The sequence below is a fragment of the Tachysurus fulvidraco genome, chromosome 26 (assembly GCF_022655615.1).
Source record: "Tachysurus fulvidraco isolate hzauxx_2018 chromosome 26, HZAU_PFXX_2.0, whole genome shotgun sequence".
Lineage (NCBI taxonomy): Eukaryota > Metazoa > Chordata > Actinopteri > Siluriformes > Bagridae > Tachysurus > Tachysurus fulvidraco.
The window spans coordinates 12819286-12841185 of NC_062543.1; the positions used below are offsets into that span (position 1 = coordinate 12819286).

The 21900-nt window shown below is 42.4% G+C and overlaps 1 protein-coding gene across 2 annotated transcripts; it reads left to right on the top strand.

The window, feature by feature from the left end:
• Positions 1-1021: 1021 nt before the first annotated feature.
• sik2a (salt-inducible kinase 2a) lies at positions 1022-21854 on the top strand. 2 transcript variants are annotated; one of them, XM_027178667.2, is made up of 15 exons: positions 1022-1421; positions 3648-3764; positions 6305-6368; positions 9231-9392; positions 11878-12002; positions 12673-12796; positions 12933-13135; positions 13615-13767; positions 13950-14093; positions 15199-15391; positions 16043-16324; positions 17146-17285; positions 17434-17553; positions 17784-17878; positions 18032-21854. In XM_027178667.2, exons 1-15 carry the CDS (start codon positions 1284-1286, stop codon positions 18288-18290), a joined length of 2319 nt encoding a protein of 772 aa, XP_027034468.1. In that variant the 5' UTR covers positions 1022-1283; the 3' UTR covers positions 18291-21854. The 2 variants fall into 2 exon arrangements, with proteins under 2 accessions (XP_027034468.1, XP_047665073.1); XM_047809117.1 differs by having other exon boundaries at positions 17980-18121.
• The last annotated feature ends 46 nt before the right edge of the window (positions 21855-21900 follow it).

Genomic DNA, 21900 nt, shown 5'->3' on the forward strand with positions numbered 1-21900 from the left:
ACCATTACATGAGTATACAGTATGTAAAGCAATACCACCTTTAACCAGTAGGTGGAGACAGATTACACATTACATCCTCATACGATGGCATGAATCCAAATAAAACTTTTAGTCACATTTCCAATGATTATAAATTATAATACGTGCTAATGATTATAAAGCGATGTTTTACTGCAGGTTTATGTAAGTCGATATATAGAGAGTGCTGAGAAGGCTAAATCTGGGGGTGAGGCTTAGTAATTACTGCTCTGCTTAATCATGAATGCTGAGACTGCAGTGAATGAACCCTGGTGAATGATGACTAACTGTTGTTTTTATAATTACGCTCAGCACTCAGTATGTGTTAATAAGACAGTGGCACATCCAGGTTATTAGACGACTGGTGGCAAGGGCACTTTAAGGGGTGTCTATGTGTAGGTCGTGATAAATTACATTTTGCAGAATATCTTATTTTTTGATTCATTAAATCTGCATGAATCTGCACGAAATGAGATGTGAGGTCAGGGTTGAGATCTAGTCCAGTAAAGATCTTGTCTTGACTTCGTATGCTTAAGTCTTATTTTATATATATATATATATATATATATATATATATATATATATATATATATATATATATATATATATATATAATGTTATAATGTGTATGTACGTATGTAAAATACATACATAAATACATACATAAGTACATATATATAAACACACACACACACACACACACACACACACACACACACACACACACACACACACACACACACACACACACACACACACACACACACACACACACACACACACACACACACATATACATATATATTTATACACATAAACTGGAAAATAGCCCAGGCGAAAAAAAATGGAGCTTTAGTGCGCGCGCTGCAGGCACTGATTGACGTACGAAGCGGATATGGTTGCCTTGGTTACGGACTGTGGACCGTGCAGACCACGCCTACTGCCACCCCCCTCCCGTACTCACACCCCCCACCCCCCATTTCGGTTAGCAAAAAAAAAAAAAATCTCTACCACTGACGTCACCGCATGCGGAGCGCCAGAGACAGCGTGCTTCGCGCCGTGCGCGTGAGCCAACCGTGTCGCGGGCGAGCGGGACCCGCTAACGGGCAACGTAACGGACACCATGTGAAGGAACCGAACCGGAACCGGGCGCGGCGCTTAAGTCAGCATGTGCGTCTGAAATAATTGTGAATCATTAAGCCGGTCACTACCTCTTACCTTAACGTCGGTGAACGCACAGGTGCGCGCGCGCTCTAACCGCGTCTATGGCGATGGCCGAGCTGGAGCGGAAACCCTGCGCACGGGCGCCGGTTCGGGTCGGATTTTATGACATCGAGCGCACTTTGGGGAAAGGCAACTTCGCTGTGGTGAAACTGGCGAGACACCGGATCACCAAGTCAGAGGTAAAAGTCAGACAAGTAACAAAGTGTCAGTCATCATGGGGTGTAAACTCTGGTCCTGATCATCAGATCATCAACCTCAGCTCCATCTCACTGTAGACCAAACTCTACTGAGCACAAACCAGTTTCTGTTTAAAGGAATGAACTATTTCTATTCCATACAGATATAGACATTATAGAAATATAGAACTGAACTGAAACCACCGAGGTTGCGACCAATTGGTGCTTTACTCCAAAGGAACAAATAAATAATAATAATAATAATAATAATAATAATAATAATAATAATATTATTGTATTTTAGTTATTTTATTGTATAATAGTATTGTATTTACGTTATTGATCTTGGTTCAGACTTTTTCTTCTTTACTCGTTGACCTTCTCTGTTGCATCCCACAGGATTCCAGTCCAGATGTTCATATCTAATGTCCTGTGAACCTGTGTGGGAAAGTCTCTTTAAAAAAATAAATGCATGCTTCTTCGTGTTCTGTCTGTATTTATATCCGTTCAATCCGATCGAATATATAATCCTTCCTTTGAAAAAGAATGCTAATTAAAGCTACACCACATGAACCTCGTCAGGTATGAGAGACATACTAAAGGTAGAAAAGAAAAGATAGATCATTGATGGTTACCACCACAGCCACGAGGAGTGCACCGTGGAGAGAAAGACCTCTGGGTGTAAAGCGCATGAACGCTAAATGAAACAATGAACAAATATCAGCTTATATCCTAACAGCAGGAAGATGAGGCACCACCCAAGGTCTGTTGTAAATCGTGGTGCCTTCAAAACATAATGTTTGAAAACTTGGAAGAAGTTTTTGCTTGCGTAAGGATTTAGGAGTTGGAGGAGCCCTACTTTCTTTATTTGTGCCAAAAAAAAGTGTTGTGCCTGCTTAAGTTACCTCTGTTTATACACCTGAAAGCGACGTGTCAGGTGTTTATCGGGATCATGTTATTGACACAATGCACTTCTGCGGAAACAACAGTTTGAAGATGAGAAAATCTCCATGGAGACATAAAATAGCTCCAAGTGAGATATATACAGGAGTACGGTTACATCTTTACATTTGGTAGACATCCTGATCCAGAGAGAGACATACATTTTATATCACTTTATACAACTGAGCAATTGAGGTTTAAGGGCCTTGTTCAGGAGCCCAGCACTGGCAGATTGGTGGATGTGGGATTTGACCACACAACCTTCTGATTGGTAAGCCAACACCTTATCATCTGATCCATCATATGACAATTTTTCATGTTTTGTAGCTCAGTGGTTAAGGTGTTGGACTGCTGATCATTGGTTCAAATCCCAGGTCCACCAAGTGGCCACTGCAGGGCCCCTGAGCAAGGCCCTTAACCCTCATTTGCTCATGTGTATAAAGTGATATAAAATGTATGTCAGATGTACGATAAGAGTGTCTGCTAAATGCTGTAAATGTGCATGGGGACACGGTGGCTTAGTGGTTAGCACATTTGCCTCACACCTCCAGGGTTGGGGGTTCGATTCCCGCCTCCGCCTTGTGTGTGGAGTTTGCATGTTCTCCCCGTGCCTCGGGGGTTTCCTCCGGGAACTCCGGTTTCCTCCCCCGGGCCAAAGACATGCACGGTAGGTCGATTGGCGTCTCTGGAAAATTGTCCATAGTGTGTGAGTGTGTGAGTGAATGAGAGTGTGTGTGCCCTGTGATGGGTTGGCACTCCATCCAGGGTGTATCCTGCCTTGATGCCCGATGATGCCTGAGATAGGCACAGGCTCCCCGTGACCCGAGAAGTTCAGATAAGCGGTAGAAAATGAGTGAGTGAAGTGAGTGTTCGTTCATGTTTCAGTCGCTGGAGACGAAAGGTTCTTTCCATGTTAGGGGTGGTGTGGTCTGAAATTTTCACGGGTTGCTGGACGTGATCCTCTAACTATCCTTTCTTAGAAAGATATTTGAAGTTTTCTTCAAATCTCTTAATCTCAAGACAAAACAACCAACCAAACAATATTAGCATGTACAACTCGAACACATGGACATGGTGTGTTTGTCCTCAACAAATATTCTCGGTGATCCTTTGGTCTCGTATTAGCGAAGAACTACTTCAGTTAGTTCTATCAGTAGTAAGTCGTAATGTGTGTAAATAAATATAAATAAGACGGATCTTTCCAGACTTTAACATTTCAAAACGAGATGTGACGTGTACTGTAAGTGCAACTCCATAATATCAATCAAAATCCGCATTAAAATGCAGGTGGCCATAAAGATCATAGACAAGACCCAGTTGGATGCTGCAAACCTGGAGAAGATCTACAGGGAGGTGGAGATCATGAAGCTGCTGGACCATCCGCACATCATCAAGCTTTACCAGGTGCGTCAGGTTGACAGTCATGTAATTTTTTTTTTTTTTCCTTTCTTTCCTTCATCATTATAATATACGAGAATAGACCCAAATGGGCCATCATGGCCGTTGCCTCAATGCAATTTTTCCTGGATATTTTTCAGTGCTTAATCTTTTTCTCTTCAGCCTCGTTTATAATTTTGGCAACAAAAAAATCACAATGAGAGCGATTTTGGCGAATACTAGAATACAGTCCCGATATTTGACTCAGCATGTGTCATTATTTACATTTTTTTTTCATTCCCCAAATGTATTATCATTACTGGAATCCATGGAGTTCCTGCATCCCATTTGTTTTATAATATGAAGAAATGGGTCCAATTAGGCCACAGCATGGTCTAAAAGACCCCTATTATCCCCTAGTATCAGCCTAACGATGGCTTTTGAAGGAACACGACATTAAGGTGACAATTATTTTATGTAAAAAGACTTCCAAATACAGCTGTTATTTTTTCCAAATGGGGAAAAAAATCGGCTCCTTCTACCCATGCGGAGTGACGGTGATGAAATTATGGACGTCTGTATGATGTGGAGGACAGATTCAGAGATCGTGTTTAGCTGCTCTGTGACGTAGCACGAGTGGCAGTTTGAAGAGATCGCTGGCTTGATGTGTGTCATAGGAAGCATCGGTTAGGCTTCATATTTAACGGATGGCAGCTCTAATGTGACGGGAGACTCGGTGACCGAGTAGTAAGTGGAAAGTTGCCAAATTAAAAAAAAAAATACATTAAAAGCCAATTCATGAAAAAAATATTCAAGTTTTTTTTCTCTTCGACAGCACTAGACCATTTACCCATACTACTACCGAAAGGTTACTCTCTGACTCATCAGCTACACGAGCGGTACGTCTTTACAAGAAGTCGTAATCTCTTTCCAGGAAACCAAATGCAGTACAAGTCCAGCTGTTGTGCTGGTTTGCTTATTGGGTTAGTGTTGTTCGGTTACATAACACTGATAAGGACTGGATACTGTGAGTCTCAGAAGCAACGCATTGCTGCAGGAAGTCTAGCGCTAACCCTCATTAAACGTGTATTCAGCTACAATTTAGTCATCGCGCAACCGGTCGAGATTTCATGAAACACATTACATTCTCCAACAACGCTCTGTAAAACCTGCTGCTGCTGTTGCGGATGGAAGCAGCCTGCTGTCTCTAAGCCTGCAAAGAGGCTTATGATGGATTTTTTTTATAGGTCTTTTGTTCAAATATTTTGGACTGCCTTAGCAGTCACAACCAATATAATGAGACGGTAAACCTAGAGAACTGACAGAAGACGAATGAATGGAAAAACATCAGCTCTGTTATATGGGTGTCGTTTATTTATATCGTTGGCTTGGTTTCGCTCCACTTGTCTCTTTAAGATGGACATGTCACTGCAGATTCCTGTAACTGGTCACCTTTAAACTCTGATGAAACGTTTCTATGCTGATGACTCCATCCGCTCCATCCTCAAGGCTATTGGGGCTCAGGGATATGACAATTTAATATCAGTATTAAGTTACATTTTCATAATGCACTCAAGAAATAGCATAACAGATTTTTTTTTTAATTATTCAAGATTGTAAGACATTTGGCAGATCTCAACCTATAGGCTAATGTGGTAGCCTAGTGGTTATGACCATTCCCATGTCCACTGGCTTTAGCCTAGTGGTATTGGTGCTGGACTACCAATCGGAAGGTTGTGAGTTCCATTCCCATGTCCACTGGCTTTAGCCTAGTGGTATTGGTGCTGGACTACCAATCGGAAGGTTGTGAGTTCGATTCCCATGTCCACTGGCTCTAGCCTAGTGAGTAAGGTGCTGGACTACCAATCGGAAGGTTGTGAGTTTGATTCCCATGTCCACCACGTTGCCACTGCTGGGCCCCTGAGCAAGGCCCTTAACCGTAAATTGCTCAGTTGTATAAAAATGAGATAAAAATATATATAAGTCACTCTGGAAAAGGGCTAAACGCTATAAATGTAACTGAAAACCTGTGAGAGATTTTGGAATAATACGTTAGACAGCGCTCTCCACCACCATCAAAACACAAACTGAGGGAAAATCCTTTCGTTTTTGTTTTTTTTTTTCATTTGTAAATTTGTGGCTGCCAACAGCCGAAAGTGTCATAGTTCTAATATACCGCCGAGGAGCCGTCAACTAGTACGCAATGTCTTTTTGTATTGCTTGGCATATTACCTCATTATCACGCAAAAGCACTAAAGCCAATAAACGAGACATAACACGATACAGGCTTCATAAGGCAACGCTGTGTCGAGACGATACTGACACAAAACATTTAAAATTTTAACAGGCTTTTTTTTTGTAATGACAACAAATCAAACCACATAATATCATATCAGTACAGAGAATCGAACTGCACCACACACGGCATGATTTTCTCACGTCATGTCTCTTAGTGTTTATCGCCGATTGCCGTGCTTTTAATGTGAGTCATCTTTATGTCTTTGCCTTTACGCTGTTTATTTAAGTAAGCACTCTATTCACACTGGTTGTTTCTTCCATTCTAACAGGTCATGGAGACCAAGAACATGCTCTACTTGGTAACGGAGTATGCCAAAAACGGGGAGATCTTTGGTGAGCACTTTAAATTTTAAATTTTTTTTATTTTTATTTTACCTCACAAAGCTCCTTGAAATTCTTCATCATGCTTGCGTGTGCATAATTTTGTATCTGTACCAGACTGTACATGCAGTCACTTCACCATCTGCTTGTACTGGGTGTTGATCCTCCTACAGGTCTTTTAATATTATAATGGGCTTCAAACAGATGCCATTTGTTTACCTCTGTTAATTAGCCATGGCACCCATTATGGAAAAAGGGACAATGCTTTTGGGCTTCAAACTCTTTTGCTTAGTCATCTATGCTACCTGGGGTTTAGTCACGATGTCATGGTACTCTCACCCTTTGATATAGCTTATAGTTATGGACACACGGTCAGCAGATTCACACATTAAGGAACTAGCTTGGTTGAGGGTAAAAGGTTGTTTTCATTTTACAGCACCGTCGAAGGATGATTGTCGGAACGTAATTTGATCAAATCATGTCGAGATGTTATCCACCGAATGGTAGACGGAAGGGTCAGACGCTTTAGAGGCAGCCCGGAGAAAAATACTCCTAGAGATCGAGGTCTATTATTGGGGGTCTTGAACTAGTTCAGGTTAGTGCTGCAGGATTTAATGCAAGCGTGTATCACAGTAGAACTGGTGCTAACATCAAAGCAAAGCATGCTTTTGGCAAACTTCCCGAACGGCAGCACAATAAGCCTGCCAATGAACAGGGCGCCAGGAGGGCAGATCATTATCAAAGCCGCATTTTGTAATGTTTCAGCAGGTGAGAGCTGAAGGGGATAAAAGAGGTTATCCAGCAAGGCTTTAACTCACCATTTGCCTTATACAGTATATGACACACTGAGAAGAACACAAGCGTGAAAGGAAACCGAAATGGCAAGTATAAGGTCAGAGTCCAAAAATAAGCTGGTAGTGGTTTCAGAACTCTTTGATTTGACTAAGCTTGGATTTGGGTTGCCCTGTAATCGATGTATCTTTAGCCTATGGGATTCCTGTATCACGTGAAGACGACTAGGATCGATTTAGCCGTTCATGACGCTCCCTCCCTCCAGTCCTCCATTGCTCGACCTGAAAAAAAGCTTTTCGGTGTTCACAAACTCACTTTGAGCGTCAGACATCCTGCTCCATCAATATCACCTTATTTACAGCTTCTGCTGTAGGTCCAATATGTATGAGGCAACACTTCAGAAAGCTGCTTGTAGTCTCAGGGTCTGAAAAAGTAAAAACCACATTTTGTCATCAGATATTTTGACAATACAGGTGTCTGTAAACTGATTCCCCATCCATTTACATGCAGTCCGCTACCTCCACCTTCATGCTGACAACTGCTCAGCTTGATCTTTGACACATGACCATTGTTTTCAACACTAGCCTATAATATTGCAGTTGACGTCGGCCTAGTTTATTTATAGCATCTAGTCGATTTATTCTTGCCTGAAAATTACAATTTTCAAAGTTCTCTGAACTCATTTACCACCAAAGTCTGTGTAAAGCAGTAATTAAGCATACAATCAACTTCCCCAGCAAGCGCATTATAAAATCCCCCAAAGCCATCAGGTGCAGCGGATGTTTGACCCCATAGGTGGCACTGGGTGAAAATTAAAACTTCGCACCCCACTTGCCACCAGACTGTCACCAGAAATCACATCAGAAATTGTTGGACAGTTAATTCATCACTGTGGAGTTGTAGGCATTTTTTGTACTAAAATGTTACTAACTATAGAATGATGCCAAAAAAATAGGCCTCATTTTATGAATCTGAATAAATAGAATCATTTCTATAAACAGAAATTAAAGGTAGGGTCTCTTCCGATTTTTGAGAAAAAAACTATACAAAAATCAAAACAAACTTGTAGCCAATGAGCAGAAAGGGGCGGGTCTTGTCAATATGGGTGGAGAGAGTGTTCAGTGTGCATGTGTGACATTAGCAGAAAGCGGTTTTAACATTGACATTGAGGATAAAACAAAGAAAGAAAGCGAAGAAAGGCTTACGATAAGGCAAGAAGTAGGACGTGTTAATATAGGATCAGCTTTCCAGCGCTGGAGAGAACTGAAGGAGCAGGAAGTTGGCCACATATTCACAGGTTGGAGTTTCCCGATTCAATAACTCCTGAGCTAAACGCTGTTACTACACAAAACGCGGTTGTAGCTGCATCTCTACATTACTAGGATAGAAAAGAGGTGTTATTTGTGTAGTAACAGCGTTTAGCTCAGGAGTTATTGACTCGGGAAACTCCAACCTGTGAATATGTGGCCAACTTTACTTAGGACGCCGAGGCGCTTTCACAGAACTAATATATGCCTTTGTCCTTTACATGATTATGCTCGTGTGTCATTTTTGCTTGTTTGTTTATCTGCAATCGTTTTGTTCTTCCCTTCAGCTATGATAAGGACACATTTCTTTCCAATAGTTGCCTGGGTTACGTATGTATGTGTGGGCGGAGCTATCGATACAGGGGTGGGACCCATTTGGGTTAGGGGCGTGTTTGTTTTGGTGATTTTATATGTCAACATTGGCTTTCAAAAATCGGAGACCCCGTCTTTAATATATAAGGAAATTCATTAGTGTGATAAAGTTACTGCCCTTTTCTGTAAGGTTCATACTGTCAAGTTTATAAGCAGTTATAAACTCATTTCATTATAGATTTCATATCGACTCGAAACGTAGCATGTACATGATGACCAAAGCATTGCAATGGCTGAGCTGCTTTACTGGAAGACAGGACTTTTTTTTTTCTTTCTTATCTCTAAAATCAGATATTAAAAACATATCACTAATACAACTGCTTCATGTTGGCAGTCTGGCTTAAAAACAGCACCGGTCCAACTTGTCATGCCATAACACCCATCTCTGTGACTGCATTTCCAGATTACCTGGCTAGCCATGGGCGCTTGAGTGAGGCAGAAGCACGGAGAAAGTTCTGGCAGATCCTGTCAGCCGTGGAGTATTGCCACGAGCGCAGCATCGTCCACCGAGACCTGAAGGCTGAGAACCTGCTGCTCGACGCAAACATGAACATCAAGATCGCAGGCAAGTGAACTCATAGAATACATGCTTGCTAGAAAAAATGCCTTGGCTAATGAATGGCCTCATTCACCTGCTGTAGACAAAACAAACTGATATTTTGTTAAACAATGAAAAGAAGCGTATTGATACAAAGTGGTTTCACACAATTTTCGTCCGTTGCCCTTGAGTTGCGGCCTGTGCCTTAACAAAGTGTTTAATTGGATGTTTTTGTAGCCTGATTGCCGCAATATCTGGTAAAACCAAAACCCAGGCTCCGTTCAGACATTCCACAATTCAAACCAGATAACACACATAAGCACACACACACGACTGCAGTCAGTCTCTCAGCCACTCTGGGATAACATATTTACCCAGTGACGTCAAGTGGAAGCGAGGCCAGTAGCACCGAGGAATGAACTAATATGCTCTGACATCAAACACACGCACACGTACACCCGGGGCTATAAAACTGACAGACTGGTGAATCACCGTGCGTCGTACAGTTTATGTAAAGACAGAAAGAAATGAATTATTAGACTTATTTCCAAGCAGCTCGGTTACAAGATTAGGCTAAATGGTTTGGAACCAGAAGACTGCTCTCTGTGATAGTTTAACATGCTCTTACACTTATTAGGTACTGTAGCATTGTGCGATGCTTACATCTACTTCAGAATGCAACTCTTTCTATGTAAATGATTGTGCATTAAATAGTGCAGAGTCTATAGGTTAAGAGGGTGCTTGCACATTACAGAGACTGAACATTGGAAGCTATGCGTATGTTACAGCAGTGGCTTTGAAACACCTTTGGCACAGGTCCCATGCATCTGGTAAATTTCCATACTCCCACGATCCCCCATCTCCCCAACAGATATCACCTCGTCCTAGAACACGCTATGTAGAACAAATGACATAATACCTGAATAAGAACTGCCAATATTATCTTGCTCATTTTGTTTTAACTTGACTTCTGGCTATAAAAAGATATATATATATAAACACACACACACACACACACACACACACATATATATATATATATACACAAATATAAATACATAATTCAGTCTTATTCATTATGGGGGGCACGGTGGCTTAGTGGTTAGCACGTTTGCCTCACACCTCCAGGGTTAGGGGTTCGATTCCCGCCCGACAAGGTGTGGAGTTTGCATGTTCTCCCCGTGCCTCGGGGGTTTCCTCCGGGTACTCCGGTTTCCTCCCCCGGTACAAAGACATGCATGGTAGGTTGATTGGCATCTCTGGAAAATTGTCTGTAGTGTGTGAGTGTGTGAGTGAATGAGAGTGTGTGTGTGTGTGCCCTGTGATGGGTTGGCACTCCGTCCAGGGTGTATCCTGCCTCGATGCCCGATGACGCCTGAGATAGGCACAGGCTCCCCGTGACCCGAGAAGTTCGGATAAGCGGTAGATAATGAGAGAGTGAGTGAGTGAGTGAGTCTTATTCATGTCATTATTCCACACGAAGCGAGGCATACAATAGATTCTTATCTTAGCAGATTACTTTATGACGCGTTATAATTTCAGCTTAACCCGTATTTATAATTGTGACGGAGGTGAAACTGAAAGCGCAGCAGAACCTAATCCTATAGTACTATTCCGCATAAACAGAAATGTCTACATTTATAGTCATCAGTACACAAGAAGGTATACAGTATGAATAATGTCATGAAGTTTATCGGCTCCAAGACAGACGTATCAGAATATTATTATTTTTTAACCTTCAATATCCGGTCATTAGATTTGGTTTAGGTTTATTCAGTTTATTCACACCATATTCTCTCACACCACCGCACCTTTAGTGCAGATAAAACTTGTCGACTCAGGGTGCAGTGACCTTTGCTTGCTTATTCCAAGTAGTAACCCCCCCCCCCCCTTTCCTCCTCCAATGACTTTCACTTGGCTGTTTTTTTTACTTCCTCTCTCCCACATCTTCAGTTGTTACATAACAAAGCCAGGCAATGAATTGGCTTCAGGAACTCAACATAATTGCATAATGTCCGTATTATAGGTTTTCAGCATTCGTACATTCGTCTTCAGTAAATGTTTTATTCTGGTCAGGAGGATGCGGTGTCTAACACAAGAACACGAGGAAAGAATTTGCTCTGGATAGCATGCAAGTCAGTCTTCTGTTCAGTCTACTAAGGATCGAAACGTTCGCCTTCAGATCATACAGTTGTCACACACTCTCATTCACTCACACACTCACACACTACGGACAATTTTTTCCAGAGATGCCAATCAACCTACCATGCATGTCTTTGGACCGTGGGAGGAAACCGGAGTACCCGGAGGAAACCCCAGAGGCACGGGGAGAACATTCAAATTACACACACACAAGGCGGAGGCGGGAATCAAACCCCCAACCCTGGAGGTGTGAGGCGAACATGCTAACCTCTAAGCCACCGTGCCCCCCATAATTGGAGTTATTGAAGATAATATTATATAAGTGTGTTATATAAGCTCTTTGTTTTGCATTATTTACCTTCACTTGCAGACTTTGGCTTTGGGAACTTCTTCCAGCCAGGGCAGCCTCTAGCCACTTGGTGTGGCAGCCCACCTTATGCTGCTCCCGAAGTGTTTGAAGGACAGAAATATGAAGGTCCACAGTTAGACATTTGGGTAAGAGAATCTATCCCACACCCTCTGTCCTCTGATCCGTTCAGTATTCATCAAAGTTGTGACATTCCAGCTTTCCTAACACACAAGAAGTCACACAACAAGATCCTAATTAATGTTGCAAATAAGATCACCACAGGTACGCATGCAACCGGTCGCATCACCAGTGCACTGAAAGACATCCTGTTTGGTCTTGTAATGAAAAACCACAAGGATTACAGGGAGCACTTATTCACTGTGGCTACGAAATTTTGGATCTCATCAAAGTTAAATAGATTTTAACTCGTCCGGCTCGACAGGACGTGACCGTGCTAACGGTTACCAAAAAAAATGTAATTCGCGACATTTAAAACTGCTCGAGTTTAATAAGTTATCAGTCGAACGGTAAAAAGCTATTCGAAATGTTTTCGATGCACCTGGTCGTGGCAAGTTAGCTAGTCTGTCGGCTCGTTAGCACTTTAGCAGTATAGGATAGCTCGGGTTTTTCATAACTAGCTACATAACAAACTAGTCACAGTATCGACTTTTGAAAGAATAGCTATAACTGTACTATAACTATAACCAGTAACAGAATAGAATCTAGGGGTCACTTGCGGTGAAAAGGTTGCAGGTTGCATTAGGAGTAATATTAGGGATGCTATTTATTTTGTGTTTGTGTGTGTGTGTGTTGCAGAGTATGGGAGTAGTCTTATATGTTCTGGTGTGTGGTGCATTACCGTTTGATGGTCCCAGTCTGCCTGTTTTGAGACAGAGGGTCCTTGAAGGCCGTTTCCGCATCCCTTACTTCATGACCGAGGGTAAGGGAGTTACCGTACTGCAGGGAAGCTAAGACGATATTTATTACTCAGGGCTACTGCATGTTAACAGTCTGAAACAGCATGTTTACACTACGGATCGTCGTTCATGAACCTTGACAAATGGTCTGTCCCGTAGATTGTGAACATCTGATCCGGAGGATGTTGGTCCTTGACCCGGCTAAGAGGTTGGCTCTAAGCCAGATTCGTCAGCACCGCTGGATGGTGCAGGAGGTCCCATCCCCAAAGCCCCAGCTCAACCAGCAGAGCATGGGGGAACATAGCGAGCAGGTCCTTCGTCTCATGCACAACCTCGGCATCGACCAGCACAAGACCATTGAGGTGAGGATGCCTTTTAGTTGGCAAATCTCAAAGATGCCACAAATGGCATATGGTTAAATACGGTGACCCATGTATGTTCTCTGGATTTAACACATCCAAAGTGCACACACACACACCACGAACACACACCTGGAGCAGTGGACAGCCATTTATGCTGCGGCGCCCATGGAGCAGTTGGGGGGTTCGGTGCCTTCCTCAAGGGCACCTCAGTCGTGGCCGGCCCGAGACTCGAACCCACATCCTTGGGGTTAGGAGTCAAACTCTCTAACCATTAGGCCACGACTTCCCCGTAATCCAAGAGAATAGAATTTACTCTATATACTGGGTGTGAAGGATGTCAATCGTTGGCATCTCTTAGCACAAATATATTTGGAAAGGAGCAGAAAATGTGGCTCTTCTAGATAAAGAAAAAAAAACACAAGTAAACAAGGAAGTATTTACTTTTCTACAATTTTCTTTTTATCAAACTTTTTCTGTAGTCTCTCCAGAACAAAAGTTACAACCATTTTGCTGCTATCTATTACCTGCTGGTGGAGAGACTCAAGGCCCACAGAAGCAGTTTCCCTGTTGAACAGCGGCTCAACGGTGCCCAGCGCCGGCCAAGCACTGTGGCAGAGCAGACTGTCCTCAAGGTATGTGATTAAATCCTGAGTGCAACTAAATCATGTCATTCCTACATGGTGCCTATTTAAGCACATATTGTTAAACTGCTGTGCTTTAAGAGTACACATATTTGATGAAGAGGATGATGAAGGATGTCTGAAACATCATTAACATCCATGATATAAAAATGAAGATCGAATTTCACCCACAGGCTTCTGTTCCAGCTCTGCAAGCCACGCGCCACCTGCGATCACCCGTTCTTCTGCAGACCTCCACTGAGACGTTCAACTTCGCTCAAAGCACTTCTTCTCCAGAGCAGGCCCTAATGGAGGAGGAGGAGGTGGCTACTCCGAAGGTCAGTGAGAACTTTCCAGTGACTACTGCAGTGAGCGAGAGAGCAAACAGCAGAAGAATTGCACAACACTATATTAGTGCACGAGTTCGGTTTTTAATAGCCATGTTACTCATTTGGGCACCGCTGGATGACGCCAGCAAGGGCTGTTTTGTGTTCATAAAGTTCCTCTGCCACTGAACCACCCTCAACTCTTCCTCGTGACTCATCATCAGTGGAGCCCTGAACAGACGTCCTAAAATAACAGCAGCATAGTGACGGCAGCTAATGAAAAGCCTTCTCTCTCTCTCTCTCTCTCTCTCTCTCTCTCTCTCTCTCTCTCTCCTGCTCTGTTTCTACCGTGCATTATATTCCGTTGCGGCCAGCGAGGTATTTAAGTCTGGATTGTGTGAGGAATCCAGATATTAGAGCTTCTCCTGCAGGGTAAAGGACACTGAAAAGGCACATCGAGCATGGGTCTGAGTGTAGAGCAGAAAATAACAGTCAGACAGCAGTAGGATCTGATCTGAGCCTCTCTCTCATTTGAGCCGGTCACTCAATTGCCACGTCTGTGCCAGGGAAGCTATACTGAGCATCTGCCAGCTGCTAAGACTAGCACTAGGCAGCCCAGAGGCTTTATCAAGGCACTTTTTCCTCTGTATCTCCCTAGCCATCCGTTAGGAGGTGCAACTACACTCCACCTTTTCAGCTAAATCCGGTGGTCGCCATAGCTACCGGGCATTTCATTCCTGGCACCAGGGTTCAGCTTTTTCATTGGTCTCATAAGCATCAGGCAGTTCTGCCTCACAGGAGTGCATGCCTCATCACCTACCTTAATCAAGCCAACACTAGTAATAAGTCCTGATATCCAGTAGGAGACAGCTCCGTGCAGAAGAATCTACGCAATTTACATCCGGATTTTTTAATAGCAACATTAGCAAACGCTAACGTGGATAATGTGATATGGATAATGGGGTTTTAGCGAATGAAAAGTGATGTTTGTTTTGTTTTTTTACTCGATTTAATGCAGATAAAGTATGTTTGCATTTCACTTGCCTGTCCTGAATATAGCTCTTCGTTTTTGACAACTCAGTAGCGTGTGTGTGTGTGTGTGTGTGTGTGTCTCCAGGTGGATGGGTGTCTACTGGAGCCTTTGCCCCCCGTTGTAGTACGTAATGCTAGCGGCCCGTTTCCGGTCAACGTCACAGAGTCATCCATAGACGAAGGAATCGAGGCTGAAGATGAACCGAGCATCCACTTAAGCCAACATAGACAAACAGTGTCAGAAGGCACTAAACAACTGGGCACGGTGTCTGCCTCAGGTGTGTGTGTGTGTGTGTGTGTGTGTGTGTGTGTGTGTGTGTGTGTGTGTGTGTGTGTGTGTGTGTGTGTATGGGCAGATAGAATGGGCAGATGATGGATAGGTGGAAGAATGAATAGGTATCATAATAGACAGGTGCAGAGATAAATGGATGGACGGATGGATGTAAATGTACAGGTAGGTTCTAGAAGGGAATGAATGGATAAATGAATAGATAAATGATGGTTAGTTAAATGAACATGATGTTTGTAAAATACCTAAGTAGAAACATGGATGGATGGATGGATGGATGGATGGATGGATGGATGGACAGCAGATTACACAGAATTTACAGACAAGACAGAAGATGGGGGAAAAGCTAAATAGATGGTTGGAAAGATATCAAGATGGGACAGATGGATAAATGGACAGGTACCTTTAAGGATTGATAACAAATAGTTGTAAAAACACACATGTGGTAAAGGTAGCAAAATGGAAATAGTCGTTTCTCTCAGACAACTGGTCAGAAAGTTGCTCTGGATAGCTAGGTGGACATACAGGAACGGATCGCAGTAAAGAAATAGTGTTACAGAAGGATAGTTTGAGAAATAAGAAGAATTGATACTTGAATGGTATAAATTAAAGGTAAAATTAAGGTGTATTATTTCAATAGGGAAGCTTCTCTCCATGGCTTTGAACCCATCTCTGGGTAGCATGGACTCGGAGTACGATTTGGGCTCTACAAACAGTGACCTCAGCCTGGCTGAAGACCCTCCACCCCATGGAGGCACGCTAACATCGATGCCTACAGGTCAAGCAGACCCCACCTTCCCCTGCTTCCAACCTTCTAACGCCACCCCACAGGCCCTGATCTCAGAGGAACGTAAAGCTCATAATCATTCATCGGTCAGCTTTCGGGAAGGACGACGTGCGTCGGACACTTCTCTCACGCAAGGTGATAACGTTTTTCTTTTCAGACATGTTGGATCTTTACAGGTTCTGCATCTGTCATCTTGTTACTTTCTCGCTTAATGGTAATATTAAAATCCATTTGTGTCAGACTGCCCAAAGTCGTATGTTCAACCCATTGTTTACAAATGTGCTTCCATTTCTAAGCCCATACTACATTCACTATGGATCTCTAATTAATGATGACTAAGTACAAAAAAAATCTTGAATTAATTCTTCCATGTGGGTGCACGGTGGCTTAGTGGTTAGCACGTTCGCCTCACACCTCCAGGGTTGTGGGTTCGATTCCTGCCTCTGCCTTGTGTGTGGAGTTTGCATGTTCTCCCCGTGCCTCGGGGGTTTCCTCCGGGTACTCCGGTTTCCTCCCCCAGTCCAAAGACATGCATGGTAGGTTGATTGACATCTCTGGATAATTGTCCGTAGTGTGTGAGTGTGTGAGTGAATGAGAGTGTGTGTGTGCCCTGTGATGTGTTGGCACTCCGTCCAGGGTGTATCCTGCCTCGATGCCCAATGACGCCTGAGATTGGCACAGGCTCCCCGTGACCCGAGAAGTTCGGATAAGCGGTAGAAAATGAGTGAGTGTGTGAGTAATTCTTCCATTGTGAAGGTATGAATGAGTCCAGCTGAACGGACAATAATCAACAGCCATTTAGTTGCCAACTGCGGTTTTAGGGGAGAAAACCGAGAACAAGAACATTGTTCTCCTTGGTTTTTTTAGGTCTTTAATCTGTTCATGCAGTGTTCCTTTTTGCTTCTAGGTCAGAAGGCTGTTATTTAATTCCAACAACTCTTCATTTTCTTTGCTAGGTCTAGACGTTTTTCGGCAGCACCTCCAAAATCTTGCCAGGACCAAAGGAATTCTGGAGTTGAACAAAGCCCAAGTGGTGTTGGGATCAGGCGATGGAGACACCAGCTTCCAGCCTAAAAATCTGGAGCTTCAACAGCAGGTTAAAACAAGTAGCATACTGTATAATCCTGTTATCCTACAGAAGTTCCTGTCTACCAGTAGATAATTATGGATCTCAAAAATTAACTACAGCCTTTTGGCTGCTCTTTAATCAGTGAGTTTTTTTTTCTTTTTTGCTTGGTCTACAGGGAGAAGCACACCAGTGTCGTAGTGGAAAGGACACAGCAGTGTTCTCAACAAAAATGCACCCCTATCTGCTGTCTAGACGGCAGTCGCTGGAAACCCAATGTCTTGCTCAGAGGCTGCAGGTGTCCGTCATGATTTAACAGCCTAACTGGCTTTCTATGAAGAAGCAAATGATCAGAATGTGCATTGTTTTGCATTGTAATTTCTAGCAGTCATCACGGCTCTCGCAGATTCTAACGTACCTTCTTGAAACTCACCCGATCACAGACCATAAGATAAAATAAAGTGCTGTAGTTGGACTGGCTTAATGTAGAAAATGTTGAAGTGATCATGTGTGTGTGTGTTTTACCAGAGGGCTAGTCTGCTGGCCAGTGGTGCTGGCAGTGGGCAAATGTTCTGCAAAGATCCTATCTCTCGTACCCTGGAGCAGCAACTACAGGAATACAGGTAAGGAACACTATGGTTTTTTTTCCACCCTTAATATACAGTACAATCTCCTGTGCAAAATGACTTACTGAACATAAACAACTTACTTTCCTACACAAAAGTGTCAATTGTGGAATTCAGATACATTCACCACAAAAAAATTGGCATCTTTAGACTCCAGCAGAAGAGGCTCCATCTACAGAAGCAGTCTCATCTACAAGCATACTTCCACCAGACTCAGCTGGCAGAGGACCGGTACCCACCCGAGCAGGATCACGCCGATACCTCCCTCACCAACTTGACATACTCTCGTACACCTCAAACCCTCAGTCCTCTCTTGGAGCCTGGCACCCCCTATCCAGAGACGCACTCCGTGCCCTCGGACTGCGAGACGACAGAGACTCAACAAGGAGGCTGCGTTCTCGTGAAGTAAAAGATCTTCCCTTTCCAGCCATATACACTGGGGCTGGATCTCAGAAATAAAAATGGGAGAACAGCACTAAGCTCCCACAGACAAGCAAATTAGTATGTTAGTTTTGAAACTTAATGAGACACACATCCCGTCGTGATCCCGATTCCAGAGTACGGACTAAGAAGGACTCGTTTTGACAACTGTAAATGTGGTGTATCTTTGCTAAATTAGCTAGAAAAGCACAATAGGAACACATGGATTAGGATTCTGATCTGTGTCAGTATAAAAGCAATATGTTCTCCCAGAAAAGACAGTTTTATGCTTATTTAAATTTATGACATTTTCAAACTTGATCAAATGCTATTTGTAACATGGGACAGTCATCTCAAGAAGCAGAAAAGCTATAGTTATAAAGTCCTACAGCTTTAATATTCGGTTCTACTTAAAGCCTCGTTATACTTCGTACTACAGATACTGTACGTCTGACAGCCAACTGAAACAAACCTCAGAGAGCCAAAAGTCTTTCAGAACAGTTGGAGGACCCTAGCTGTCCATCAGTCAAGATAATGGATATGCGAACGTTCACATTTTATCGTCCATTTGACTGAAACGGTGGCATTTCGTCTGATGCCGTTCCTGCCGCGCTCTATCCGAAGTGCCTTTCCATGGCTCGGAAAGGCATCGGAAGTCCGTTCAGATGAAAGTATACAGTAAGTGGGCCTTTAGGCACTTTTAAATGTGACAGAAAGAAACGTCTGTCAAATCAAGCAATTCACTAGTCACTCCAAATGACAACTATGATGTTAGGGTTGTTTCATTTACCTGGTATTAAAAAAAGTCATGCACTTTCTAGTACGCTTACATCACATGTTCTATTAGATACCCCCCCGTTAGGTAGTTACACACTTATTGACTGTATCCCACATGATGCTGTGACCATGTGACCACCGTAAGCACAATTTACCAAATATTTTTCGGTGGTTGATCCTCTTCAGATTAGCAGTGACACTGATGTGATAGATAGTGCATGCTTCACTGCCACAGGAGTTCAACGGGTAGCCCGCATCGATGCACTGGATTAAAGGGGCGGTGACAGATTATGCATAGAAACAAAGTCACTAATTGTTTACCAAGAAATCAATCACAAGTCCAAGGAGTCTAGAACGAGGCCATTTCAGATTCTGAGTTTACTTAGTCAGGATGTACAGTACTTAATTTTAGTCATAAGCATATCGTTCTCTCTCTTGTTTTGTTTTTTTAAACAGAACTAAAGTCCAATATGTACGTTTTAGAGGATCGACGACGTACGATACACGGGCTGAATCCTTAACGGCTTCCTATTATACCCCTAAATTCCTGCTCCGTATATATTTCAACTGCATATTGTGTGAATGAAAGGCTTCTATACCCTAGCTGTGTCTTAAATATAAGGCCTCTTGTTGTTACCGTACGAGAATATTTACTATCCCAAAGTATAATAGCAATACAGAACATTTCAGTAATAGTCCTGACACCTGACGTAGGTGTTTGTAGTCATTGTGTTTACTTTTTTTGCCGGTTTACAAAAACGATCTCACGGAGATTCAGTAGAATTTGTAGTCGATCTTTTGTTGGCTTTCACTTTGTTTGAATTAAATGTGAAAGACACTTAAAAGAGAACTCGTAAGTCTTTTGTTCTCTACCTATCCATCCAATATTCAATATTTAGCATACCTATGGTGATAAATGATGTTTGTTGATGTTTGTTGGTCCAGTATAAAAAAAAATATATAGCTTGCATATCAAATCTTAATCCAAACTTCGACAAGCAGCCTGGTCAGTTCACAGCGGAGAACTCATTGGATTTGCATCCTTAAGCTCTGACTGACCCCAAACCTTATTATAGCAAACAAACCCCTGGACAATATCATGACGGAGGGCAATCTGCTACAAACCTGCTTCTTTAAATAAGCTGTAAGCCATTATTGCACTGCAGGAGAGTTGTTTTATTTCTTTCATTGTCAGTTAAATTCTGTTATAGCAGCGTGCTTATTTTCTACTTGGGTGAATCCATGCTCCATAAATCCAACTGGGAACCTTCTTAGTTAATCAGTGAGTTCTTCTAAACCTGTTTTTTTTTTTTTTTTATCTTTTCGTCAGTATTGATAACACTATGATAAATAAAACCATAGACAATGTAGGACACACTCATTCTAGATAAAGCCCGTACGGGACACGTCAAACATCCGGTGACTATAAAGCAAGGACAGAAGTTCTACCAATGTGTCAAAACTCTTAATTTCTCTTCCAGGGGGGGAAAAAAAAACTTTCGATTTTAATCCGTCTGGCCTCGAAGGGGTACAACACAGAAACTTTTGTGGCTCTTACTGAGAAGCTTCACATCATCACATCAGCTACAATACTTTGTGACCTGCGTTGCCAATCACAAGGCTCTCCAGTCTATCCCGACAAGAATTACATCTAGTGGGTCCTTTTCCATTGTCCCTTTACACCTTTGATCTCAGTAAAGTAATATCCTCATTTGGTTAGCACTGCTATGCTAATGATACTCAACATGACACTTTTCCTCCATCAGACACTGAGGTTTCAGCTTGTATTTCATCCTGCCAGGCAGTCAGTGGAAGTCCCATAGGATTGAGCTACTGCATATAACATCTATATTTCAGTATCTCCCTGGAGATCTGGTCAAAAACCCAAACTTTAGTGTAGTTCTGGACGACGGATCCACACCAAGTGCTGTGACCCCACACTAACTTCCTTAAAACACAGAATTGCTCATATAAAAAGCCAAAAAAACTCTGCAACATGGTCAGTTCGAGAATTACACATCGTTCCTGAGTCCAAAATACACATCAAGACTCCTGATTTTATTTTATATTAAATATTCTATCTTTCTGGAAGGCTTAAATAAAGCGCTGGTTGCATCGGTGAATTCCTTTCCAATTCCAATAAGCAGGCTATTCAGTGATTGGTTCTAAGCAGTAAAAGGTTACCTCCAGTTTTTTTTCCCCTCCGATTTTCCCATGAAAGGCTTTTTTTGAATGCATCATTAAATGTGCACGAATCACATGGCAAAACAGACCACCAGATCCAACAGTTTTCCTTAAATAGACACACAGAGTGACACTCCAAAAGGAGAGTCGTGATGCACTGGCAGCGGGTTGTTCATGCACACGTCTGAACATACAATGGCCTGAGCAGAACAAAAGCTTGTAAGCTTTTGAGATTGCTATACCTCGCTGCTGACAGAAAAAAAAAAGCCAATAGTTGATCTTGATTGATGTTGACCTGTACATCATGATGACCTTTTTCTAAAATAGTCATCAGAAATAATCAAAATCTACAGAATTTAAATATATTATAAATCCTGGCACACTGACTGGGGTCCTAAAACAGAGGGAAATAAACCCAAAATTAGAAAGACTGATCTTGTAATCCAAAGTAATAATGTGGTGCATTTACGTCATAGCTCTTACAGAGTAACTGGGAATAAATAAATAAATAAATATTGCCACTTAGCATTTGACTCACTGAAAAAAATGCATGTGATCAAAAAGTAAATAAATAAATGGAAAAAAAAAGAAACAACACAAGCAGATCTGACTAATAAAACCCATTTTCATATGTGGCT

Coding starts and splice junctions, on each gene's coding strand:
- sik2a (XM_027178667.2), top strand. CDS start 1,284: ATGGCGATGGCCGAGCTGGAGCGGAAACCCTGCGCACGGGCGCCGGTT. Junction 15,392..16,042: donor GGGCACGGTGTCTGCCTCAG/GTGTGTGTGTGT, acceptor TTATTTCAATAG/GGAAGCTTCTCTCCATGGCT. Junction 16,325..17,145: donor GGACACTTCTCTCACGCAAG/GTGATAACGTTT, acceptor TTTCTTTGCTAG/GTCTAGACGTTTTTCGGCAG.